The sequence below is a fragment of the Chelonia mydas genome, chromosome 2 (assembly GCF_015237465.2).
Source record: "Chelonia mydas isolate rCheMyd1 chromosome 2, rCheMyd1.pri.v2, whole genome shotgun sequence".
In the NCBI taxonomy this organism is placed as follows: Eukaryota; Metazoa; Chordata; order Testudines; family Cheloniidae; genus Chelonia; species Chelonia mydas.
This window is the reverse complement of record NC_057850.1, coordinates 97,553,458-97,580,883: the sequence shown is the minus strand read 5'-3', so window position 1 is coordinate 97,580,883 and position 27,426 is coordinate 97,553,458. Positions and strand designations below refer to the sequence as shown.

The 27,426-nt window shown below is 49.9% G+C and overlaps 1 protein-coding gene across 24 annotated transcripts in view; it reads right to left on the bottom strand.

Moving 5' to 3' along the window:
- Positions 1-27,122, bottom strand: part of C2H18orf63 (chromosome 2 C18orf63 homolog) — a 57,503-nt gene extending 30,381 nt beyond the window's left edge. For 13 of the 24 annotated variants that reach the window (XM_043539944.1, XM_043539946.1, XM_043539947.1 and 10 more), the window contains exons 1-6: positions 26,994-27,122; positions 26,372-26,473; positions 16,916-17,085; positions 16,097-16,175; positions 13,749-13,805; positions 12,422-12,533 (exon numbers count right to left, since the gene is read on the bottom strand). In XM_043539944.1, the coding sequence (XP_043395879.1) occupies positions 12,422-12,533; positions 13,749-13,805; positions 16,097-16,175; positions 16,916-17,049 (382 nt within the window). In that variant the 5' untranslated portion in view covers positions 17,050-17,085; positions 26,372-26,473; positions 26,994-27,122. Of the gene's footprint in view, positions 1-12,421; positions 12,534-13,748; positions 13,806-13,881; positions 14,004-16,096; positions 16,176-16,915; positions 17,086-26,371; positions 26,474-26,993 lie in introns of those variants that run through there. The other 11 variants (XM_043539952.1, XM_043539953.1, XM_043539955.1 and 8 more) reach the window with 7 other exon arrangements.
- Positions 27,123-27,426: the final 304 nt, after the last annotated feature.

Here is a 27,426-nt window from a genome sequence, read left to right as displayed (position 1 = left end):
CCCCACACCTGTACGTAGACTCCTGCCAGGGAGTCTCACACAACAGGGATGAGGATTTTGGGGATGAGGAAGATGATGAAGAGGGGGAGGTTGAAGATAGCGCACACCAGGCAAGCAGAGAAACCATTCTCCCTGACAGCCAGGAACTGTTTATCACCCTGGAGCCAATACCCTCCCAACCCTCCCAAGACGGGCTCCCGGACCTTGAAGGCGGAGAAGGAACCTCTGGTGAGTGTACCTTTGTAAATATAATACACGGGTTAAAAGCAAGCGTGTTTAAATGATTAATTTGCCCTGAAGATTTGGGATGCATTCGTGGTCAGTACAGCTACTGGAAAAGTCTGCTAACGTGTCTGGGGATGGAGTGGAAATCCTCCAGGGACATCTCAATGAAGCTGTCGTGCAGGTACTCCCAAAGCCTTTGCAAAAGGTTTCTGAGGAGGGCAGCCTTATTGCGTCCTCCATGGTAGGACAATTTACCACGCAGGCCAGTTGTCACTGCAAAACAAAGCATGGCAGCATGTGGTCCCGATGTTTGCTGGCATTCAAGTAACATCCGTTCTTTATCTCTCTGTGTTATCCTCAGGAGAGTGATATCATTCATGGTCACCTGGTTGAAATAGGGGGATTTTATTAAGGGGACATTCAGAGATGGCCGTTCCTGCTGGGCTGTTTGCCTGTGGCTGAAAAGAAATCATCCCCGCTATTAGCCACACGGTACGGGGAGGGGTAAAGCAATCATCCCAAAGAATTGGGTTTGTGGGGGTGGTTTAGTTGGGTTTCTGCTGCACGTGAACCCGAAAACATCAGCCTCTCCTTTTAAATGGCCAATGTGTCTTTTTTAGTTTTACTCTCCCTTTTTTTTCCTCCCACAGCTGCAAATGTTTCAACGCTGCCACTAGCATCTCCATCCCAGAGGCTAGCGCAGATAAGAAGGTGAAAAAAAAACCCCACTCTCACGTTGTAATGTTCTCTGAGCTCATGCAGTCTACTCAAACTGAAAGAGCCCTGCAGAATGCGTGGAAGCAGACAATGGCAGAGTCCAGGAAAGCACAAAATGAATGCGAGAACAGGAGGGAAGCGTGAGAGGACAGGTGGCAGGATCAAGAGGAAAGGTGGCAGCAGCATGATGAGAGGAGGCAGGATGCAATGCTGAGGCTACTGGAGGATCAAACGGATATGCTCCAGCATATGATTGAGGTGCAGGAAAGGCACCACTGCAGCCCCTGTGTAACCAACCACCCTCCTCCCCAAGTTCCATAGCCTCCTCACCCAGATCCCCAAGAATGCAGGAGGTGGGGTTGAAATAGGGGAATTTTATTAAGGGGACATTCAGAGATGGCCGTTCCTGCTGGGCTGTTTGCCTGTGGCTGAAAAGAAATCATCCCCGCTGTTAGCCACGCGGTGGGGGAGGGGTGAAATGATCATCCCACAGAATTGGGTGTGTGGTGGTGGTTTAGTTGGATTTCTGCTGCACGTGAACCCAAAAACCGCAGCCCCTCCTTTTAAATGGCCAACCCAACGGGTGCTTGGTATGGGAAATGAGGGCGCTGCTGTTTGAAACCATTCCCACATGTTATGAAGGTTAAAGAAGCCAAAAGACTTACCATATCTGCCTGCAAGGCGAATTCTGTTGCCTGGCCCTGCATGTGTGATCTCTCACACCAAACTGGCAGGCCCTCAATATAAGAGGCAAAATGCGACCTTGTACCGAAAGCACATGTACTATGTAATGTTAACAGCTTGGTTCACCGTGAAAGAGTCTACCCATTCTTCTCTAAAATGCATCTTTTTAAAATACTACTCTCCCTTTTTTCCCCTCCTGCAGCTGCAAATGTTTCAACGCTTCCCCTATCATCTCTGTCCCAGAGGCTACTGTAGATAAGAAGGTGAAAAAAAACCCGCTCGTGATGAAATGTTCTGAGCTCAAGCAGTCCTCCCGCACTGAAAGAGCTCAGCAAAATGCATGAAGGCAAGCAATGTCACAGTCTAGGAAAGCACAAAATGAACAGGAGGACAGGAGGACACGCGAGAGGAGAGGTGGCAGGAGCAAGAGGAGAGGTGGGGAGAGTGTGATGAGAGGAAGCAGGATGTAATGCTGAAGCTACCGGAGGATGCTCTGGCGTATGGTTGAGCTGCAGGAAAGGCAGCAGGAGCACAGCCCCTGCAGCCCCTGTTCCATACCCTCCTCCCCAAGTTCCATAGCCTCCTCACCCAGATGCCCAAGAACGTGGGGAGGTGGGGCTCCAGGCACCCAACCACTCCACCCCAGAGGATTGCCCAAGCTACAGAAGGCTGGCATTCAATAAGTTTTGAAGTGCAGTGTGGCCTTGTCCTTCCCACCTCCCTCACCCCACCTGGTGCTTCCCTCCTTCCCCACCCCTCCCAGGCTACCTTGACAGTTATCCCCCTATTTATGAGATGAACTAATAAAGAATGCATGAATTTGAAACAATGACTATTGCCTCTGCAAGCAGTGATCAAAGCAGGGAGGGGAGGGCGGTTGGTTTACAGGGAAGTAGAGTGAACCAAGAGGGCAGGTTTTCATCAAAGAGGAACAAACAGAACTCTCACACCGTAGCCTGGCCAGTCATGAAACTGGTTTTCAAAGCTTCTCCGATGCGCAGCGTGCCCTGCTATGCTCTTCTAATTGTCCTGGTGTCTGGCTGCGTGTAATCAGGGGCCAGGTGAATTGCCTCAACCTCCCACTCCACTATAAATGTCTCACCCTTACTCTCACAGATATTGACAGGTTTCAGAGTAGCAGCCGTGTTAGTCTATATCCGCGAAAAGAAAGGAGTACTTGTGGTACCTTAGAGACTAACAAATTTATTTGAGCATAAGCTTTCGTGAGCTACAGCTCACTTCATCAGATGTAGTTCACGAAAGCTTATGCTCAAATAAATTTGTTAGTCTCTAAGGTGCCACAAGTACTCCTTTTCTTCTCACAGATATTGTGGTGCACACAGCAAGCAGTAATAACAATGGGAATACTGGTTTCACTGAGGTCTAACCGAGTCAGTAAATTGCGCCAGCGCGCTTTTAAACATCCAAATGCACAGTCTACCACCATTCTGCACGTGCTCAGCCTATAGTTGAACAGCTGCCGACTACTGTCCAGGCTTCCGCTGTATGGCTTCATGAGCCATGGGAGCAAGGAGTAGGCTGGGTCCCCAAGGATAACTATTAGCATTTCAACATCCCCAACGGTAATTTTCTGGTCTGGAAATTAAGTCCCTTCTTGCAACTATTCGAACAGCCCTTCTTATACCAATAAAATAAAAGCCAGCAGGATCTTATTAAAGGGGAAAAGGCAAAATGCCACATTTATTGTGAATACAGAAAGAATCATAGTAAGTAGTTAGTTATAGCTATAACATTCTATTCAATTTCATATTTATTCACACATTCACTCACACACACACAGGTTCTGCAAGGTTGTTATCATAGTTACCAGCCTTAGAGTTGCTCATGCCAAGCCACTGGCCAGGTGGCCTGGACATGAGGAGGGAACAAGGCCTTGTCAGAGGCACATCTGATGCTCCTGGAAGTTGGTTTGCAGAATCAGACCCTCACGTTCTCACTTTCTAGAGTCCATTTTTATAGGAATTTCTTCCTATTCCAGTCTATGGGAATTTCTTCATCATGCTGTTGCTGAATCAATCAGCAGATAGCACATTCCTGACGGCTCCATGCTGCCAGATGTTATCTTGTTCTTTGGTTCTCCCATCCTTGAGGCTGTTGGGTGGATTCCAGTCTGCCTTCTGGGGGTCCTCTAGTTATTTCCACTTAACGCCTTACTCAGCCGATGGACACTGGATTCTTAGGCTGGCACCTCCCTGATCATTCAGTTATTATCCACACCAAGCATCCATCCACATACATCCTCTATCTCTATTTTAATCACAATTGTTAACAAAGCAAGATGAATACAACAAAAGGGCGGGGAGTCTCTGGGTGCTGATTCTGTTGTTACAGAGTATTGCTTTGAGTCTCTCTCTGTGTGAGTAGTTGTTGTTAAAAAGAATTGCTTTGAGAACAGACTCTGTCTTAGCCCTGGTCTACACTACGAATTTAGCAGCGTTAAATCGATTTAACTCTGCACCCATCCACACGATGAAGCCCTTTTTTTTGACTTAAAGGCTCTTAAAATCGATTTCCTTATTCCACCCCCGACAAGGGGATTAGCGCTTAAATCGGCCTTGCCGGGTCGAATTTGGGGCACTGTGGACGCAATTTGGGGCACTGTGGACGGTATTGGCCTCTGGGAGCTATCCCAGAGTGCTCTATTGTGACTGCTCTGGACAGCACTCTCAACTTAGATGCACTGGCCAGGTAGACAGGAAAAGGCCCGCAAACTTTTGAATTTCAATTTCCTGTTTGCATGGTCACCTGCAGCTTGCCATGCTGGCCAGACCTCATAAGCAGAGGTGACCATGCAGAGCTCATCTGCAGAGATGACCATGATGGAGTCCCAGAATCGCAAAAGAGCTCCAGCATGGACCGAACGGGAGGTACGGGATCTGATCGCTGTATGGGGAGAGGAATCCGTGCTATCAGAACTCCGTTCCAGTTTTTGAAATGCCAAAACATTTGTCAAAATCTCCCAGGGCTTGAAGGACAGAGGCCATAACAGGGACCCGAAGCAATGCCGCGTGAAACTTAAGGAGCTGAGGCAAGCCTACCAGAAAACCAGAGAGGCGAACGGCCGCTCCGGGTCAGAGCCCCAAACATGCCGCTTCTATGATGACCTGCATGCCATTTTAGGGGGTTCAGTCACCACTACCCCAGCCATGTTGTTTGACTCCTTCAATGGAGATGGAGGCAACACAGAAGCAGGTTTTGGGGACGAGGAAAATGATGATGATGAAGTTGTAGATAGCTCACAGCAAGCGAGCGGAGAAACGATTTTCCTGACAGCAAGGAACTGTCTCTCACCCTGGACCTGGAGCCAGTACCCTCCGAACCCACCCAAGGCTGCCTCCCGGACCTGCCAGGCGGAGAAGGGACCTCTGGTGAGTGTACCTTTTAAAATACTATACATGGTGTCAAGGTTCCTTCCCCACTCTGAACTCTAGGGTACAGATGTGGGGACCTGCATGAAAACCTCCTAAGCTTACTTTTACCAGCTTAGGTTAAAACTTCCCCAAGATACAAAATGATTTTACCCTTGGATTTTCACTGCCACCACCAAACTTTATCTGGGTTTACTGGGAAATGCAGTTTGGACACGTCTTTCCCCCCCAAAATCCTCCCAACCCTTGCACCCCACTTCCTGGGGAAGGTTTGGTAAAAATCCTCACCAATTTGCATAGGTGACCACAGACCCAAACCCTTGGATCTTAGAACAATTAAAAAGCATTCAGTTTTCTTACAAGAAGACTTTTAATAGAAGTAAAGGAACCACCTCTGTGTAATCAGGATGGTAGATACCTTACAGGGTAATTAGATTCCAAACACAGAGAATCCCTCTAGGCAAAACCTTAAGTTACACAAAAGACACACAGACAGGAATATTCATTCTATTCAGCACAGCTATTTTCTCAGCCATTTAAAGAAATCATAATCTAACACATACCTAGCTAGATTACTTACTAAGTTCTAAGACTCCATTCCTGTTCTGTCTCCGGCAAAAGCATCATACAGACAGACACAGACCCTTTGTTTTTCTCCCTCCTCCCAGCTTCTGAAAATATCTTGTCTCCTCATTGATCATTTTGGTCAGGTGCCACCGAGGTTACCTTTAGCTTCTTAACCCTTTACAGGTAAGAGGATTTTTCCTCTGGCCAGGAGGGATTTGAAAGGGGTTTACCCTTCCCTTTATATTTATGACACATGGTTTAAAAGCAAGCATGTTTAATGATTAATTTGCCCTGGCATTTGCGGCTCTCCTGGATGTACTCCCAAAGCCTTTGCAAAAGGTTTCTGGGGAGGGCAGCCTTATTCCGTCCACCATGGTAGGACACTTTACCACTCCAGGCCAGTAGCACGTACTCAGGAATCATTGTAGAACAAAGCATTGTAGTGTATGTTTGCTGGCATTCAAACAACATCCGTTCTTTATCTCTCTGTGTTATCCTCAGGAGAGTGATATCATTCATGGTCACCTGGTTGAAATAGGGTGCTTTTCTTAAGGGGACATTCAAAGGTGCCAGTTCCTGCTGGGCTGTTTGCCTGTGGCTGAACAGAAATGTTCCCCGCTGTTAGCCACAGGGAGGGGTGAGGGGCTAGCCATGTGGTGGGGGGGAGGCAAAATACAACCTTGGAACGAAAGCACATGTGCTGCGTATGTAATGTTAACAGCAAGGTTTCCCGTGAAAGAGTGTACCTATTGTTCTATAAAATGTGTCTTTTTAAATACCACTGTCCCTTTTCTTTTCCTCCATCAGCTGCATGTGTTTCAAAGATCACAGGATCTTCTCCTTCCCAGAGGCTAGTGAATATTAGAAGGCGGAAAAAATGCACTCGTGATGAAATGTTCTCTGAGCTCATGCTGTCCACCCGCACTGACAGAGCACAGACGAATGTGTGGAGGCAAACAATGTCAGAGTGCAGGAAAGCACAAAATAACCGGGAGGAGAGGTGGCGGGCTGAAGAGAGGGCTGAAGCTGAAAGGTGGCCGCAGTGTGATGAGAGGAGGCAGGATTCAATGCTGAGGCTGCTGGAGGATCAAACTAATACGCTCCAGCATATGGTTGAGCTGCAGGAAAGGCAGCTGGAGCACAGACTGCCGCTACAGCCCCTGTGTAACCAACCACCCTCCTCCCCAAGTACCATAGCCTCCTCACCCAGACGCCCAAGAACGCGGTAGGGCGGCCTCCGGACACCCAGCAACTCCACCCCAGAGGATTGCCCAAGCAACAAAAGGCTGGCATTCAATAAGTTTTAAACTTCTCAAGTGCTGTGTGTCCTTGTCCTTCCCTCCTCCACCACCCCTCCTGGGCTACCTTGGTAGTTATTCCCCTATTTGTGTGATGAATTAATAAAGAATGCATGAATGTGAAGCAACAATGACTTTATTGCCTCTGCAAGTGGTGATCGAAGGGAGGAAGGGAGGGTGCTTAGCTTACAGGGAAGTAGAGTGACCGAAGGGGAGGGGGTTTCATCAAGGAGAAACAAACAGAACTGTCACACCGTAGCCTGGCTAGTCATGAAACTGGTCTTCAAAGCTTCTCTGATGTGCACTGCGCCCTCCTGTGCTCTTCTAACCACCCTGGTGCCGGGCTGCGTGTAACCAGTGGCCAGGCGATATGCCTCAACTTCCCACCCCGCCATAAACGTCTCCCCCTTACTCTCACAGATATTGTGGAGCGCACAGCAAGCAGTAATAACAGTGGGAATACTGGTTTTGCTGAGGTCTAACCGAGTCAGTAAACTGTGCCAGCGCACTTTTAAACATCCAAATGCACATTTTACCTCCATTCTGCACTTGCTCAGCCTGTAGTTGAACAGCTCCTGACTACTGTCCAGGTTGCCTGTGTACGGCTTCATGAGCCATGGCATTAAGGGGTAGGCTGGGTCTCCAAGGATAACTATGGGCATTTCAACATCCCTAACGGTAATTTTCTGGTCTGGGAATAAAGTCTCTTCCTGCAGCTTTTGAAACAGACCAGAGTTCCTGAAGATGCGAGCATCATGTACCTTTCCCGGCCATCCCACGTTGATGTTGGTGAAACGGCCCTTGTGATCCACCAGTGCTTGCAGCACTATTGAAAAGTACCCCTTGCGGTTTATGTACTTGCCGGCTTGGTGCTCCGGTGCCAAGATAGGGATATGCATTCCGTCTATGGCCCCACCACAGTTAGGGAATCCCATTGTGGCAAAGCCATCCACTATGACCTGCACATTTCCCAGGGTCACTACCCTTGATATCAGGAGATCTTTGATTGCGTTGGCTACTTGCATCACAGCAGCCCCCAGAGCAGGTTTGCCCACTCCAAATTGATTCCCGACTGACCGGTAGCTGTCTGGCGTTGCAAGCTTCCACAGGGCTATTGCCACTCGCTTCTCAACTGTGAAGGCTGCTCTCATCTTGGTATTCATGCGCTTCAGGGCAGGGGAAAGCAAGTCACAAAGTTCCATGAAAGTGCCCTTACGCATGCGAAAGTTTCGCAGCCACTGGGAATCGTCCCAGACCTGCAACACTATGCCATCCCACCACTCTGTGCTTGCTTCCCGGGCCCAGAATCGGCGTTCCACCGCATGAACCTGCCCCATTAGCACCATGATGCCCACATTGCCAGGGCCCGTGCTTTGAGGGAAGTCTGTGTCCATGTCCTCATCACTCTCGTTACCATGCTGACGTCGCCTACTCGCCCGGTATCGCTTTGCCAGGTTCTGGCGCTGCATATACTGCTGGATAATGCGCATGGTGTTTAATGTGCTCCTAATTGCCAAAGTGATCTGAGCAGGCTCCATGCTTGCTGTGGTATGGCGTCTGCGCGGAACGATTGTCTGCCGTTGCCCTGACGGAGGGAGGGGCGACTGATGACATGGCTTACAGGGTTGTCTTACAGGGAATTAAAATCAACAAAGGGGGTGGCTTTACATCAAGGAGAAACAAACAACTGTCACACAGAATGGCCCCCTCAAGGATTGAACTCAAAAGCCTGGGTTTAGCAGGCCAATGCTCAACCCACTAAGCTATCCCTCCCTCTCGTATTTCAGGCAGGACTTCACGGAGGGAGGGAGGGTGGGGGGAGCAAATTAATACAAAACAAATCTGGTCTATTTCTTGTTTTGATCCACTCCATCTATCTTTTACTTCTTTGGCTGGCAGCAGACAGTGCAGAAGGACTGCAAGCCATCCACATCTCTTGGCTGCTCGGCAGAAGATGGTACAATAGGACTGCTAGCCATCCTCATCTGCCTGCCTGCCCGGCAAAAGATGGTACAATAGGACTGCCTGCAGGACTAAAGAGAGTGACCTGGTCGAGTCACTCCTAATGTAGTCCCTGCGCCCATGTCTGCCCAGGCGCTCCTGACCGACGCGGCCAGGAGCACCTCGGACATGACAATGACGGCTACCAGTCCTATTGTACCGTCTGCTGCCACAAGGCAATGGGTTGCTGCTGCTGCTGTGTAGCAATGCAGTACCGTGTCTGCCAGAACCCAGGAGACATACGGTGACAGTGAGCTGAGCGGGCTCCATGCTTGCCGTGGTATGACATCTGCACAGGTAACTCAGGAAAAAAGGTGCGAAACGATTGTCTGCCGTTGCTTTCACAGAGGGAGGGAGGGAAGGAAGGAGGGCCTGATGACATGTACCCAGAACCACCCGCAACAATGTTTTTTGCCCCATCAGGCATTGGGATCTCAAGCCAGAATTCCAATGGGCAGCGGAGACTGCGGGAACTGTGGGATAGCTACCCACAGTGCAACACTCCAGAAGTCGACACTAGCCTCGGTACCGTGGAAGCACTCTGCCGAGTTAATGCACTTAATGCACTTAGAGCATTGTGTGTGGGGACACACACAATCGACTATTTAAAAACGATTTCTGCAAAACCAACTTCTATAAATTCGACCTAATTTTGTAGCGTAGACATACCCTTAGAATGTACTAACACAATTAGCAGCTTGCAATTTTCACACAGAGAGGGAGAGAAACAGTACCAAAAACCAAGAGACCTCTTAATTAGTAATTCCCCATAGTTTAAATTTCAGGGTATCAAACTCATTTGTGATTTTAATACAGAACTTCTTTAATATGATCCAACACCCTGAGTTCCTAAAGATGCAAGCGTCATGCACCTTTCCCGGCCATCCCACGTTGATGTTGGTGAAATGTCCCTTGTGATCCACCAGTGCTTGCAGCACCTGTGAGAAGTACCCCTTTCGGTTTATGTACTGGCTGCCTTGGTGGTCTGGTCCCAAGATAGGGATATGTGTTCTGTCTATTGCCCCACCACAGTTAGGGAATCCCATTGCAGCAAAGTCATCCACTATGACCTGCACATTTCCCAGAGTCACTACTCTTGATAGCAGCAGTTCAGTAATTGCATTGGCTACTTGGATCACAGCAGCCCCCACAGTAGATTTGCCCACTCCAGATTGATTCCAGACTGACCGGTAGCTGTCTGGCATTGCAAGCTTCCACAGGGCTATCGCCACTCGCTTGTGAACTGTGAGGGCTGCTCTCATCTTGGTATTCTTGTGCTTTAGGGCAGGGGAAAGCAAGTCACAAAGTTCCATGCAAGTGCCCTTACACATGCGAAAGTTTCACAGCCAGACCTGCAACACTATGCGGTCCCACCAGTCTGTGCTTGTTTCCCAGGCCCAGAATCGGAGTTCCATGGCATGAGCCTGCCCCATTGCCACCAGGATGGCCAAATTGCCAGGGCCAGTGCTTTGAGAGAAGTCTGTGTCCATGTCCTCATCACTGCGCTGCCATCGCCACCACTTCGCCTGCTTTTTCAGGTTCTGCATGATAATGCATGAGGTGTTTACAACGCATGAGGTGTTTACAATGCTCATAACTGCTGCGGTGATCTGAGTGGGCTCCATGCTTGCCATGGTATGGCGTCTGCAGGAGAGCAGAGTTCCAGGGGAAGCGGTGGTTGGATGACCAGTTTTGCAGACCTACTCCACCGTCTGCTGTCAGGACATAACAGCTGAGTGGGCTGCACGCTTGCTGTGGTATGGCGAGACAAGAGCAGTCGAGCAGAGTTGCAGCGGAAGCAGCCTTGCAAGACCACCAGGAGAGCAGAGTGCCAGCGGAAGTGGTGGATGACGACAGTCATATAGAGGACCTGCAAGATGGATTCATAGCATCAGGAGAGCAGAATAGCAGCGGAAGCTGTGGATGACGACGACTGTTTGCAGTCCTACTGGACCGTCTGCTGAAAGCAGTATGGCGCCTACACGGAAAAAAGGCGCGAAATGATTGTCTGCCGTTGCTTTCACAGAGGGAGGGGCGACTGACGACATGTACCCAAAACCACCCGCGACAATGTTTTTGCCCCATCAGGCATTGCAAGCTTAACCCAGAATTCCAATGGGCGGCAGAGACCGCGGGAACAGTGGGATAGCTACCCACAGTATAACGCTCCGAAAGTAGATGCTAGCCTTGGTACTGTGGACGCCTTTCACCGACTTAATGTGCTTAGTGCATTAGTGTGGGGACACACACAATCGACTATATAAAATCACTTTCTAAAAAAATCACTTTCTAAAAATTAGACCTAATTTTGTAGTGTAGACATACCCTAAGTGATACTATGAAATTAAGAACCAAATAGTGGCATTGATTTGAATGAGGAGGGGCCACTGACAACAGATGGGTAGAATGTCTCAGAAAGTATCCAGAAGAGTTGGGAATAAAGGTGCTGGATAGTGCTTCCCATACTGGTTGAAGAAGGGCTATGCGTACTTTGTCTCCACTCTACCTCATACCAACCAGCTGCCCATGCCCCTTGGCCATGGAAAGCTTGTGGAAACATTCTGCCTAGGTCACATGCAGCGCACTTGGTGGAAGGAGGAAAGAGCCGACCTGAATACTCTTCATTAGCATACCTATACATAACAAGATACAGTGTAAACTCAAAATGTAAAACTACTGTAGCATCATCCTCCTATAGGCTACACACCCCAGAACGAACACTGTAGGTGCTAAAGGTTTACTTCAATAAAAGTAAGCCAATTTCACACCATCTGAGGATCTGGCCCTCTGATTTTAATTCTTTTTCTTGAATACATTGGTTTTAAAGGGATGTAAATCTGTTTTGAAGATAGTCAATGAAGAAAAACTGATTCAAAATAAAGTAAAAAAAAGTCTAATAACAGTAAGACTAGAACTAAAACAGAAAAACACATTTTTATCCCAATTTATACTGTAGAATAAATCCATACAATTCCTTTAATGGATGAATAGCATGTGGTTGTGTTAGAACCACATCCACTTGTGTCTGGTTTTCTACATTTGCTAATTTGTCACTCTTCTCACCTTGTTCAGTTAGTAGGGGAAACATTGTTAGGTGGTAAGAACAACAACATCTAGCCTTATGAAACTTGATGGAAAGGCATGGTCGTAAAGCATGTCACTTTCATCCTATGTAAGTGAAGTGTGCAATTTCTGTGAAACAGAACAGCTGATTTTGAAACCTATTTACAGTATTTTCATAAATCTGCTGTATTGCAAAATTTGATTTTGAAATTAACTGAATATACTATGGTCAATTTAAATGCTTATTAAATCAGTTACACAAAGGAGAGGGGAGATAGAAAATTTGAATTCCTTGTCCTTTTATATTATTCATTAAAAAATTGAACTGGGATAAAGAAACAATCATAGAAATACAAAAACAAAAATGTAAGACTAATAATCAAAGAGTAGGCTGCATATGCATGGCAAATATAATTTAAAAAATAATAAAGTACTGAAAGTCAAAGAGTCAGACTTTGACCCAGTTGAGTAAGATACCTTGTACCAACAGATGACCAGCCTTATTCCAGCTGGGGGCAAGTCTGGTTATAAGTGTGTAACAGAGACATAGTTGAAGGATGGCTGGGCCAATTCTCTCTGGAGCCTCAATCTAGTAATATTAACCAAAGGAAAAAAGTTTTAAATAATTATATAATAAGTAGATTTTAAAGTAATTAAATCACGGTTTTATAAAAGATAATCATACTGTTATTTTGGGCTAGATCCTGAAAGATGCTGAGCACCTGTACCCTTTATTATAACTGGGAACTGCAACAGATTGGGATTTGGCCTTTTGCATTTTACTGGACAACATTAAGGTGCATTCTAATGCATTATGGGTTTTTGGAGGGTCAGAAGGTTGGGGGGAAAGGAATGACTGAATGAGTTATATATAGTACTTTTCAGTGGATATTGTTTATATCTCATTCCAAACTCTAACCAGTGATTCCCAACATGCACATATATCAAGCCCAGTTGCCTCTCTAGCCCGAGCTCAAGGATGTTTTTTGATGAGATCACAAGTTTGGTTGATAAAGATAATTGTGTTAACATAATATACCTAGATATGTGACTTGGTCCCACATGACAATCTGTTAAAAAAATAGCACTAGACAAAAATCAGTGTAGCCTATACCAAATGCATTAAAAACTGGTTCGCTGATCTCTCAAAAAGAATGTTTCTAGTGAGATCCTATCTGTTCTCAGTCCAATGCTATTCAATACCTTTATCTGTGAGCTGGAAGACAATATAAAATAATTGTAATAAAATTTTCAGATGACAAAAAAAAAAGGATAGAGTGGTAAATAATGATGGCGTCAGATTAGTTATACAAGTTGACATAGATCATTTGGTAAGGTGGGCTCATCTGAACAAAAGGTGTTTTTATACAGTCAAATGCAAGGTCATACATCTAAGAACAAAGAAAGGTAGGCCACAATGAAGATGCACATGCATGATTACAACTTGGTTTTGATTATAACTACTGTCTTCCTACTTAGCAGTTTCTGAAAGTACACACTCAGCCATACAAACGCAAACGTTATATCACAGGCAATGTAGCACAACAGAATCATAATATACACTGCAAACAAAACAAAAACAGATCATTGACAGGACTTCACAAAGTTTTCTGTTCTTTGCATTATTTGGTACTGTAAGCCAATCCTATAATACACGGCATATGCATTTTGTGCAAAATTTAAGTAGGGGGGAGATTTTCTGTTGGAATGGGAATTGCAAGCACTGTGAAAAATATCAGTTTTTACGACTGGGATCACAAGTACTGGCAACAATGAATAAGTAACAGTGTGAAGAATCACTTACTGTAGCTCCATGTTTCTGTACATAAGCCTGACATTTTCCTGTTTTGTAAAAAGATATCTAAACAAAAACAAAAGAATTATCTGAACCTTTTGAACTTAAAAGGAGTATTCAACAATTACTGGTGCAGCCTTACCACATTCTGTACTAACCATTCTTCCAGAGCCAAGTCCTTGATATCTATCGGTCTTAATTTTTTTCAGAGTAGTAGCCGTGTTAGTCTGTATCAGCAAAAACAACGAGGTAGCCTTGTGGCACCTTAGAGATTACAAAACCTAAACTTAATTTCCCCAGTACTAATTTCGCCCTACTGTTACACCCTTCTTGTCAACTGTCTGTAATGGGCCACTCTCTTACCACTTCAAAAGTTATTTTCTCTCCCTTGGTATCCTGCTGTTAATTGATTTCACTCATTAGACTGAGCTCACGCTTGGTAAAGCAACCCCCCATCCTCTCATGTATTTATACCTGCTCCCGTATTTTCACTCCATGCATCTAATGAAGCAGGCTCTAGCCCACGAAAGCTTATGCCCAAATAAATTTGTTAGTCTCTAAGGTGCCACAAGGACTCCTTGTTTTTTCTTAATTTTTTTTTTATTATTGGTGGGGGTTTTGTATTATTGTAGAGTCTACAAGTCCTACTCATGAACCAGTACCCACTATGGCAGAAATTTCTAATCAAATTGCATTGAAACTACCTCAGCTATCCTGAAGGGGGCTGGTGACTGAAAAGATCCACAATGGACCCAGGATGGCTGCTGTGGGTCTCTTCCCTGGCTGATAATTGCATTCTCAAGGTCAGCAGGGAAGAGCTATTTTCCTTTGTCCTTAACCAATGACCAAAATAAAATATTTAATTAATGCAGTTGGATGAAAATGTCTTCCCACAGGGCTGGCTCTAGGTTTTTGTACAGCTCTGTGCAACTCATGACATGCAGGGTCCCATTATATTTCCCCACAGTTTCTGAGGCTCTGCTCATGGCACTGGGGAAGGAGGACAGAATTTTTTAAGTGACAAACATAAACTGTCTGGTACTTATATAGGAAAAAAATACAATTTAAATTACATGGAAAAGTTTTCAGCAATGTCCAATTTTTGCTGTTTAGGAGCAACATGTGTATGTTTTATTCGATTTTGTATATTCATCTTGATACGAGAGAGATCTTTTTAATACATTAAAAAGTGAATACATAAATTAAATAAAGTCATTTTTTCCAGTGTTTCATGTCAGGCCTGGCCCAATAGCATCTTTGTTTTATAAGAACTAGCCCATTAATATGTGAAGTGAATGATAGTTTAAAAACACCAGGCACAATATTTTAAAAATACATAATATAGAATAAATGGACACAAATCAGATGTCAAGAATTATAACATTCATAAACCAGTCGGAGAACACTTCAATCTCTCTGGTCACTCGATTACAGACCTAAAAGTTACAATATTACAACAAAAAGACTTCAAAAACAGACTCCAACGAGAGACTGCTGAATTGGAATTAATTTGCAAACTGGATACAATTAACTTAGGCTTGAATAGAGACTGGGAGTGGATGGGTCATTACACAAAGTAAAACTATTTCCCCATGTTTATTCCCCCACCCCCACCGTTCCTCAGACGTTCTTGTTAACTGCTGGAAATGGCCCACCTTGATTATCACTACAAAAAGTTTTCTTCCCCCTCTCCCCCCACACCCCGCTCTAGTACTGGTAATAGCTCATCTTAAGTGATCACTCTCCTTACAGTGTGTATGATAACACCCATTTTTTCATGTTCTGTGTGTATATAAATCTCCTCACTGTATTTTCCACTGAATGCATCCGATGAAGTGAGCTCTAGCTCACAAAAGGTTATGCTCAAATAAATTGGTTAGTCTCTATGGTGCCACAAGTACTCCTTTTCTTTTTATAAAATATAGTAGTATTTAACATTAAATAATTGTGTAATTTAGTTTACAGTGAAAGTTAAGAGATTGACCTTATTATGAAAAAGACACTCCCAAAGCACTGCCAAATATTTTGGGTAAAATCCTGGACCCACTGAAGTCATCAGTTTTGCCATTGACTTCAGTAGGGCCAGGATTTCACTCCTCCTCAACACTTAAGGCACATTTCACTGTACTTCTCTATATGAAGTGATGATACACATTACTTACCCCTGTCCTTTCAAAGTGCCATTTCTTCCATGGAAGAAATAATATGCCACATTCATTATTGGTGTTAATTTACGTATTTTGCATTAACAATTTATATTTAAATTGTATCAATTTACTTATTAGTAGTTCTGCTAACAACACAACTTGGAATATGCAGATAGAAATACTGTAAGTATCAGAGATTTTATTACTGACCGCCATTACAACTGAAATTTGATTCAGTGTTCCAGGGACAGGTGAAGAAAGGATATCTGGATGAAGAAATAACAATTGCCTACAAAGATAAAACTTTTCAAAATTAATTCTGAAGTGAATTTCCTCTAAATTGGGCTTGACATCTCAGCATTAGGTTACCTTTATTTTAGTTATATTTTCCTAAAACTTAACTACATTTTCCCGTAGTTCAGCAGAAAATGCTGGATAGCTCAAGTTACTGATTCACATCCCACCCAGACTGGTCAGTCACAAACAGTTATCTGATCATTGTTTGGAAACCTTTGTGAGAAAAACAAAATCCACATTCAGAATTGGCACTCACTCTCTCCCAGAAAGTGGGAAGGTAAATGTGAAACAAAAACAAGAGTAGGCATGGTAACTGGAGTATGTTGGGAAGGTGAGTGTGCTTTTTGGGAGAGTACTATCACTTTATTCCTCACCTCAACCTCTGTAAAACACTGTAATATCTTAGGTGATGCATTCAAAGAGTTCCAGGACTTCGCATAGGACTATGGACTAACTTTGAATCTTTTATTATTCCCTTACTAATTCAGTGGTTCACACATGACAAGTGACTTAAAATTGAATGCTTTACAAGCTATAAAGGATATTGTTGCCTTTTAAAAAAAAATAATCATGATGTACCTTACTAGAACAGCTATAGGGAAAAAATGTATTCTGTAATATGTTTGAATGTTATAACTGTTAGGAACTTTACGGATCTTGTTACAGTTTACTACTACTGAAAGACTTTAAAAAAAATTACTTCTGAGAATGCCAACCATTATTTGCCTTTACCTGCAAATCTTCATCTGTGTATTCCTAACCTCATTTTCTGCCAATTTAGAACTCAGCGTAACCTTAATGGCACAGAGCTTTTGTAACTCAGGCAAACTGACGAAGAACAGCGACTGGTGTCTTGTGTCATTCATCTTATTTTGTTAACTGTCCCAACTCAGCACCTTAGTCTTTAATAAAAGAAAAATATTACTTCATTATCAAAAAGAGGAGACTATTATTAGGATATTGTGGACCTCAGCAGAGTCACATGCAAGCTGAATAAGTAAACAGTAATGCCAACCCAAGTGTTCAAAAATCATGAGAAGAGGGATCCCGAGCTGGTGGAGGCATTCACAGGTCCCTTCTCCTTTTCCCTACTTCCCCATCAGTGGATTAAAGAGCCAAAACGATTTCAAATAGAAGAAAAAAGGTTTTAAAAACCAAGTTTGGTCACATAGTCACCCTGATACTCAGTTTTCAGTTTTATGAAAAGTGAGGTCAGTGTGAAACTGCACTTTAAGTCTTAGAAGATGATCTGTGGTTGGTTGCACATTTTAATAGGTATATATGCTGTGACAAAGTTCCTCCTCTACCTTGGTGGGTCTTGCGCTTATTGGCAGATTTGCTCACCTTGGAGCTTCACAGCAGCCCTCAGCTTGGTCGTTTTTCTGAACCCACAATCCAGGTCGACTCCTCCTCTGACCAGGAGTTGGGAGGTTTGGGGGGAATCCGGGCCCGCCCTCTACTCTGGGTTCCAGCCCAGGGCCCTGTGGAATGCAGCTGTCTAGGGTGCCTCCTGGAACAGCTGTGTGACAGCTACAACTCCCTGGGCTACTTCCCCATGGCCTCCTCCCAACACCTTCTTTATTCTCACCATAGGACCTTCTTCCTGGTGTCTGATAATGTTTGTACTCCTCAGTCCTCCAACAGTCCGCATTCTCACTCTCAGCTCCTAGCGCCTTTTGCTCCCAGCCCCTCACACGCGCACCTCAAACTGAAGTGAACTCCTTTTTAAACCCAGGTGCACTGATTAGCCTGCCTTAATTGATTCTAACAGCTTCTTGACTGGCTGCAGGTGTTCTAATCAGCCTGTCTGTCAGAATTGTCTCCAGAAGGTTCCTGATTGTTCTAGAGCCTTCCCTGTTACCCTACCCAGGGAAAAGGGACCTACTTAACCTGGGGCTAACATATCTGCCTTCTATTCTCTCCTAAAGCCCCCTGGCCCGGGCTTTTCTTACTTTTTGCCCCTGTCTCAGCTTCCCCCCCCCGACCGGGCCAGACGCTTTTTCTTCATTTTGGTTTTTTTTGCTGTTTTTCTGCTGCTGTTCGAGTGCTGGTCGGCTACCAGCTAGCTGCCATCCCCCCCACGCCTGCCCTCGGATGCTGCTACTGCTCCAGCTGCAACCCCACGGGGGGGGGAGGGGAGGGATTGCCGACCCGCTCCCCGGACGAGGGGAGTGGAAGCCCCCAGACCCAGCCGTTTGCTGTTCGTTTGTGGACCTGTAATTAACGGACAGGTTATTGTTTTCTTCTTATCTGCTTGGCATTTTTGGAATGCTCCACAAAGCCCGGGAGAGAAGAGAGCCGACAGAGAAATCACCCAGGGAAGCTACAAATCATCGTGGAGGGGGCCGTAAGACTGAGTAACTTTTGAACTGTACTCTCGTGTGGGGGGAGTTTGACTGTGTCTTAACTGCGTTTGTAGGGGCACAGTGGGTGTGGCACGGAGCTGCCCCCCGACCCATCGGTGCCCCCACCCCCAACACTACTACAACTGTTACGGCCCCCCCACCGTCCGTCCCTGCTGGCAACTTGCCATCTGCCTCTGGATTCAGCTGCTTTCCCCGATTCCACTGTCTGGACCAGAAACAACAGCCGACCAAACGAGACTCTTTGGACAAACGTGCGTCCCCCCCACCCCCCCCGGACTGGTCACCCCACAGTTTGCCCCTATTACCTGACCCCAACTCCTGTTTCCTCCCCCGTCCAGTCCGACCCATTTGCCGCCCCCCCGCCTGCAGCCCAGTAGGGAGAAGTGGTTAATCTGCTTCCCTCTCCCCCTTCTGGTGTCTCCCCGTCTCTCCCTGCTCACAATGGCAGGGAATGAGAGGGGTGAGGCCCCTCTAACAACCTCAGCTGCTCCTCCCCCACCTACCCAACCACCAAGCCCCCCCCCCCCCACTGCTGCCAAAACACCTGCCACTGCCCCCGCTGGGGCATCGGCAGCAGGAGGCACCGAGGCGACTACTGCCGCTGCTATGCCCACCACCCCCCCAGATTCTAGGAGAGCCCCCCCAGTTGGCCAGAAAGGCCAGGGTGCGAAGAAGGGAAAGGGCCCCGCTACAACCACCAGGCCCTCCATGGCAGGGGCTGCCCCCACCGCTGTGGCCTCGTCATCGACCATGGCGTCCCTCCCCGCTGTTCCCTCCACCAGCTCTGCGAGCGTCCCTCCCCCGGCTCCCAGGGCGTATGCCTGGGCGGTAGCAGCCTCCGCCCCCCCGTCATCTCGCCCACCCACCGCCTCCACTACCATCAATAGCGGCCGGGGCCCCTTTCCCACCATGACCAGGAAGCACGGCGTCTGTTGCCTCCTGGTGCCCGCCTCGCCCCACGTGGAGACATACGTGCAGGCGTTGGCGAGGGTGATAGGACCCACGGCTATTGTGGTGGCCTCCAAAATGTACGGGAAAGTCATCTTTTTCTTAGCATTAGAGGCTGCCGCCTAGGAGGAGGTGGAGAAGGGCCTGGCGGTGGGGAGGGAGGGTGTTCGTTCCCCTGGAATCGCTAGAGGACCTGGGCGTCTGCCTAGTCCTGACTTCTGTCCCTCCTTTTCTACCCAATGCTGCCCTGTTACCCGCTCTCTCCACCCTGGGGAAACCCGTTTCTGTCATCAGCCTTCTCCCGTTGGGCTGCAAGGACCCCACCCTCCGTCACGTCTTTTCGTTCCGCCGGCAAGAGCAGCTTCTACCGCCGCCGGCGGTGCGTGACAAAGAGGCGCTTGAGGGGTCCTTCCTGATCCCCTACCAGGGAGCCCGCTATCGGGTCTACTATTCCACAGGAGAGGCCCGTGCTACCTCTGCCGATCAGCGGGGCATGTCCGAAGAGACTGCCCCTTGGCCCGGCAGGGAGGGGCACCCGAGACCCCTGAGACCCGGCAGGACATCGGCTCCGTCGTTGCCGACGTCCCTGGCCGCCTGGTACCCGAAACCACCTCTCCTCCTGCTCGTTCCACCGCTGCTCCCGGCCGGGCCCAAGAGACACCTCCTCTACAACGCCCAGACGAGCGAGAGCCCCGCCCTTGCTGTTAACAATCCAGCAGAGCCTATGGAGGAGGGTGCAGCAAAGATATTACCGGGCATAGGAGAGGGCCCGCCCCAAGGAGAACCCCCCTCCCCTCATGCTGCCTCACCGTTAGCCCCCTGAATCCCTAAACCATCGCCTCTGCCTGCCGACACGACCCCTGCTAACCAGCCCCCAGACGATGCTATGGAGGGCTGGACCCTAGTCCACGGGAAGCGAGGCAAGTGGAAGGCTCGAGCTCCGCTGCACCTATCCGATGCGGAGGCCCCCCGGAAGACCAGGAAGGGAGACACTGGATACTGAGCCTTCCGCTATGCCCACGAGTGAGATCCATCCGCCGGTGTCGGGAGGGGAAGACAAAATAGCATTGGAAGGTAGGATCTCCCCTCCATGGGAGACCCTCCCCTCCGAGACCCCTGAGGAAGCCCCTTCTGCCCGAATATCACCCGAACCCCCCGCGAACCCCGAAGCGACCGTCGAAGCGGGCGGCAGAGGGGAGACCCCTGGGGTGGCGGAAGGCGACCTCTCCTCCATGCATGAGGAGATCGAGGCCCTAGGTTTGACCCCGGTCACCCAGAGAGAGGATGACCTACTGCCGGCCGGCCTCGATCTGGGCAACCTCACCCCAGTCCCCCTTTCCCCATGCTCCCTCCCTCTAACCGCCTTCCCGGGCGGGCACCCCACAGAAGGGGTCCACCACCTGATGCCGTGGCTGCCAAATCCACCACAGAGCCTGCGCCTAGTATCACTGGGAGCCCCCTCCCCACCACCCTTAACCCTCAAATCTACTCAGGAGGCGCCACCTTTCAGCTACTTGCCTCCCGAAGCCCAGAGCCTCGCCTCTGCCCCCACCCCAACCCCTGTCCCTGCCCAATCCACCTCCTCCTGCAATGCTATTGCTGCCCCTGGGGTTATTTCTTTCCCATTTTTTGCGGATCCCCCCCAAGGAGCAGCCTTTGCATTTTCCTGCCGTGACCCATTAGGAGCTGCAATTTTCCCTCCGCCATCCCCTTCTACCCCAAGGCTTGAGACGGACCTAATAACTTTAGCCTGTCAGACGCCCCGTCAGTGGTTTGCACCCTGCCTGCCCGCCTCAGCGGACCACAAGGCTGCACCAAGAGCCCCACCAGGGAATAACTAGGAAATCGCAAACCCCCCACACCCCCCGCCATGAGCTGCGAAAAGCATTGTGGGAGCTTTTAGAAGACATCCGTGGCTCCTGCAACAGGGTACAGCTAGCTCTCCAGCTATGGGGGGACTTTGATCAAATCCTCCAGGCCACAAGGGCCCTTATAAAGGAGGGTAGAGGGAAAGGAAGGCACGGTGCCGCGGCCTACGGGCGGGCCCGCAGTTTCCATGATGATGTACTCACTTACGGGATGGGTCACGGATTGTTGCGCGACCCGCCGGGGGCCGCGAACACCCCCGCCAACAAGGAACCCCCCCCCCCCCCAGCCCTCCGCATGACACCTCTCATTATTGCAACTTTGAACACTAGGGGCTGTAGGATGGCTCTCCGCAGGTCCCAGGTGCTCTCTTACCTTCGAGAAGGGGGGTACTCTGTGGTTTTCCTGAGGAGACCCATACGGATCCGACCGCCGAGGACAGCTGGTGGCTGGAGTGGGGGGACGGGGTCTACTTTAGCCACTTCACGATTCGACAGGGTGGAGTGGCGATCCTGTTCTCCCCCAACCTACGGCCCGAGGTGCTAGGGGTCACTGAGGCCATGCCAGGCCACCTGCTGCATCTCCGAGTCCATATGGAGGAGCTCGTGGTCAACCTTGTTAACATCTATGCCCCGACAATGAGCCCGAAGTGGCCGCAATCCTATCAGCGGGTGTCCGACTTCCTCGGCACCCTAGATTCTTACGAGGAAGATTCTCTGGGAGGGGACTTTAACACTACCCTCGAGGAGCAGGACCGCTCAGGGGCCGAGCTGAGCCCGGCCGCCGCGAACATTCTCCGAGGAATAGTCGAACATCACTCCCTAGTGGACATCTGGCGTGACCACCACCCAGATGACACTTCCATGTTCACCTTTGTCCGGGTGGAGGCCCATCGGTCACACCACTCTCGGTTGGACCGTATTTATTTATCCTGTTTCCATCTTTCACGAGCCCACTCCTCCAAACACTTGGCTGGCCCCTTTCTCCGACCATCATCTAGCCACCATAACGGCCTCCCTCCCTGCAGAGAGGCCGGGGCCGGCCTATTGGCACTTTAAGAACAGCCTGTTGGGGGTTAAGTGCTTCCTGACGTCCTTCCGGGAGTTCTAGCTGGCCTGGCGAGAGCAGCAGCGTGCCTTTCCCTTGGCGCGGTGATGGTGGGATCTAAGGAAGGTGCGCGCCAAGCTCTTCTGCCGTGACTACACCCGGGGCACCAGCCGGCGGAGAAATGCAGCGATAGAGCAGTTGGAACGGGAGGTCTTAGAGATGGAGAGGCTTCTGGCCGCCAGCCCCGAGGACCCGTTCCTCTGCGGAGCGTGCCGGGAGAAGCAGGAGGAGCTCCGGGCCCTCGAGGACCATCGGGCCTGAGGTGCCTTTGTCCAATCCCGCATCCGCCTCCTTCGGGAGATGGATCGCGGCTCCCGTTTCTTCTACGCCCTGGAGAAAACGAGGGGGGCCAAGAAACACGTCACCTGCCTTCTAGCAGAAGACGGCACCCCCTCATGGATTCGGTGGAGATGTGTGGGAGGGCCTGTGACTTCTACACAAGCCTTTTCTCCCCGGATCCGACCGATCCTGGCACTTGCAGGGTGCTCTGGGAGGAACTCCCTACGGTCAGCATGGGCGACCGAGACTGACTAGAGCTGCCTCTCACCCTGGCCAAGTTCTCGGAAGCCCTCCGTCGCATGCCCACCAATAAATCTCCGGGCATGGACGGGCTGACCGTGGAGTTCTACCGCGTGTTCTGGGACATCCTTGGCCCAGACCTAGCCACTGTCTGGGCCGAGTCTTTGCAGGGCGGGGTCCTCCTTCTTTCGTGCAGGCGAGCGGTGCTCGCCTTGTTTTCAAAGAAGGGGAACCTCCATGATTTACGAAACTGGAGTCCCGTCTCACTCCTTAGCACGGACTACAAAATCGTAGCAAAAGCAATCTCGCTGCGGCTAGGGTCCGTGATGGCGGACGTGATCCACCCAGACCAGACCTACACTGTCCCGGGCCGCAGCATCTTTGACAACCTATTTCTAGTCCGAGACCTTTTGGAACTCGGGCATAGAGATGGTCTGTCGTTCGCCCTCCTGTCTCTTGATCAGGAGACGGCATTCGATAGAGTGGACCATGGGTACCTCCTGGGCACTCTGCAGGCGTTTGGATTTGGACCTCAGTTTGTGAGTTTTCTCCGGGTGCTGCACGCTTCCGCGGAGTGTCTGGTTAGGCTCAACTGGACCCTGACCGAACCGGTCAGCTTCGGGCAAGGAGTACGGCAGGGGTGCCCCCTCTCGGGCCAGCTGTACGCTCTGGCGATCGAGCCCTTCCTCTGTCTCCTCCGAAGGAGGTTTACAGGGTTGGTGCTGCGGGAGCCGGAGCTGCAGCTGGTCCTGTTGGCGTACGCTGATGACTTGCTCCTCGTGGTCCAGGACCCGGGCGACTTGGCGCGGGTGGAGGCTTGACAGGCCATCTATTCGGGCAGCCTCCTCCACCCGAGTCAACTGGGTCAAGAGCTCTGGCTTGGCGGTGGGGGACTGGCAGCAGGTGAGCTCCCTCCCACCCGCGCTTCAGACCATCTGGTAGAGCGTGGGTCCACTGCTCTACCTAGGCGTTTACTTTTCTGCCATGCACCCTTCTCCGCTGGAGAACTGGCAAAATTTAGAAGGCGGGGTGATAGAGTGGCTCCGGAAATGGACGAGGCTACTCCGATGTCTCTCCCTCCAAGGGAGAGCACTGGTGCTTAACCAACTAGTCCTGTCCATGCTCTGGTACCAGCTCAACACCCTGGTCCCGGCCCCGGGTTTCCTGACCAACTTCTGGACATCGATTCTAGACTTCTTTTCGTCAGGAATGCACTGGGTCCCTGTTGGGGTTCTTCATCTACCCCTGAAGGAAGGAGGGCAGGGCCTGAAGCGTCTGCACACTCAGGTCCGTGTCTTCCGCCTCCAGGCCCTGCAGAGGCTCCTTTATAGTGCAGGTAGTTCGACGTGGAGCATATTGACGCACGCCTTCCTGTGCCGCTTCCAAGGGCTCTGATATGACCGGCGGCTCTTTTATCTTTGTCTAAGAGGTTTTCCGCGAGACCTCTCCGGGCTGCTGGTCTTCTACCAGGACCTCCTCCGGACCTGGAAACTGTTTTCAATGACCAGGTCCGTGGTGGCCACCGTGGGAGCAGATCTCCTCGCGGAGCCCCTGCTACACAACCCCCAGCTCCGTGTGCAGGTGGCGGAGTCCTGCTCGGTGCGCCAGAGTTTGGTCCTGGCGGAAGTCACGAGAGTCGGAGACCTCCTGGACTACGACCGGGGAGACTGGCTGGATCCCCTGACGCTCGCTGGGCGCATGGAGCTCTCCAGACCTCGTACCCCCGGCGCGTACTTCAGGAGGTGAAGGCCGCCTTGAAGCCCGCTGCTCGGGCTTATCTCAACCGAGCCCTGCGTGAGGGCACACACCGCCCACCCTCTACCCCAGGCCCGCCGGACCTTTCAATTGGGCCCCTACCCCGTAGATCCCAACAAACCCCTCACCCTTTCACTGTGAGCCGGCTCATGAACTGCAGCTGGTAGGCTTCCAAACCGTGCCAAGGAAACATCTATATACACTCACGCTTCACACCCTTCACGCCCACACCCTGGTGTCCCGCCCCAATACAAAGTGGCGGGACCTCCTGCCACCTTTGGAGGGTGAGCAACCCCGGTGGGCCAGCCTGTATTCCACCTTGGTCCCGAGGCCCGTCGGGGACATTAGTTGGCGGCTCCTTCACGGAGCTGTGAGCACGGACGTGTTTTTGACGCGGTTCAGCCCCATCCCGGATACTTGTCCTTTTAGCAACGTGAAGGAAACCCTGGCACACGTATATTTAGAGTGTGCCAGGCTGCAGCCCCTTTTCTGGCTCCTCACGAATATTTTATTACGCTTTTGGCTACACTTTTCCCCTCACATTTTTATCTACACACTCCCCATCCGTGGCCCCACAAAGTCGCAGGATCTCCTGGTTAACCTCCTCCTAGCCCTAGCTAAAACAGCCATCTATAAAACCAGAGAGGGGAGGCTGGCCAATGAAGCGTTCTGCGACTGTAGGGCCGTTTTCCGATCCTCAGTACATTCACATATCCAGGCGGAGTTCCTCTGGGCGGTGTCCACCGACTCCCTTGACGCCTTCGAGGAGCGGTGGGCGCTGTCCGAGGTTCTCTGCTCGGTGACCCCATCCGGTTCCCTCCGTCTGACCCTTTGATTGAGGGGAAGAGCGAGAGTCCCCAGCCCCAGCCGTTGCCGCTGTGGATACCATCATCACTGTCACTTAGGAGAGGTCCTATCACACGTGGGTGTACGTCCCCCCCCCACCCCCCAAATTGCCCACCCCGCAGCCATGCCCATGTTGTCGGGCACCCTCAGGAGAGGAGTAATCGGTGACACTGGGCGTGGCACTAGGTAACTCGAGAGGGTGGAAGACCACGAGTGTCGACGAAGCCCCCCTGCTCTGGGTCCAGGCTAGCCTGAACACTTCGCCCTCCTGAAGGCTGCTGGGTTATACCCTGCGTTTGCTTTTGTTTTGTTGCATAGTTTTGCTTGATCCTTTTTGGTGATTCTTTGTAAGTGTTACACAAATAAAATTCTTTTCTGCTTCAAAAAAACAAAAACAAAAAACTCTCCTGTAGCTCCTGGATCCCAATAGGATTACTCTCCTGTAGCCATCTGGCCCAACCCTGTCACAATGCATATAGAACTTACCCTACTGGATCAGACCAGTGGCCCAGTCTCTCTTGGTATCAAATACTTAAAAGAAAGGTACAAGTAACCCCATACTAGACAATTATGGTATATCTTGCCAATAGAGATGTTTTTTCCAATCCCCTGTCAGCGAGTGGTTGGATTACAGTTAAAAAAAAAAAAAAAAAGTACCCTAATATAACTGCAGGTGGCCACATAATCCATATAAATACCAAATATGAAGAGAAGCACGGCCCAAAAGGCCATCACCACAAGCTGCAGATAAGACCCAGTCTCCCCCTCCCCCAACACTCACTTGTTCAGGAGTCACTTGCAAAGAGGAAAGCTCTGCCCCCACCGGACCTCCAAGGTGGCACAGGGTTCACTGATGGAAGCTGTTTGGCAGCTTGAGAATGCCCTTCAAATAAATACAGTTCAAACAACTGCTTAGTTTGCCCCAACTATTTAATTTCACCCCAGCTATTTCTTTCCCCAAATCCTTCTACAGGGGAGAAGACTGCCTCTCGCTGGCCACCGCCCCGAGCAACTTCCAGCCCGCAGGAGCAACGTTTGGGACGCTTTGCTTTGGACTTAGAGCATGAGGAAGGGGGGGCACCTGCTGAGAGATTTATCAGATGGGCTATTGATCCTCGCCTTTCTCCAAAGTGTGAATGGGGTTAGTTCGGGGGGGGGGGGGGTTGTTCCTCCCTCCCCCGGAATAAAGCTGCGGTTAGCAGCTTCCCTGGGGCTGAGGAGAAGGACCAAGCCCCCGGCCACTCCTGCTAGTGACAAGTGAATCGGGGGTGGTGGGGTGTCAAATGGAGGGGCAGGGACGGAAGCAGGCCAGGGCAGCCCCGAAACCCTGTCCCCACGCCGAACCTCGCCTCAGCGCGGCGCTAGTCTCCGGGCGGGGGGAGGGTACGACTCGGCGTTCTAACCGCGCGTTCCCTCCTCCGGTCGCTTCGCGCCTCTCTTCCCGCGGCCTCCTCCCGCCTTCAGCGCGCGCGGCTTCCAGCAGCTCCGCCGAGGTGCGCGAGGCTGCTGCGTATGCGGGCGCTCGGGACGCGATGGACTAAGGAGCCTGGTGGCCGCGCGCTGGCAGCTAAGCAGCGCCTAGGTAGAGTGTGGCTGCGAGGGGCGGCAGCAGCAGCGTCCTGCTGGGTGATGGGGCCGGGTGTTGGCCCGAGGCGCTGAGTTCCCTCCCTATGCAAAGCATATGCCGAATAGGGAGATGTATATGGGGCCCAAACATGCGCCGCAGATGTAGCCCAGCACATGACGAGAAAACCGGCCTCCTGCTAACAGCAAGCTGCTGCGGCTGTCACCTTGCTCCCCAGATCATTGCCGTGGCGCTTCGGAGCTCCGCCTCGC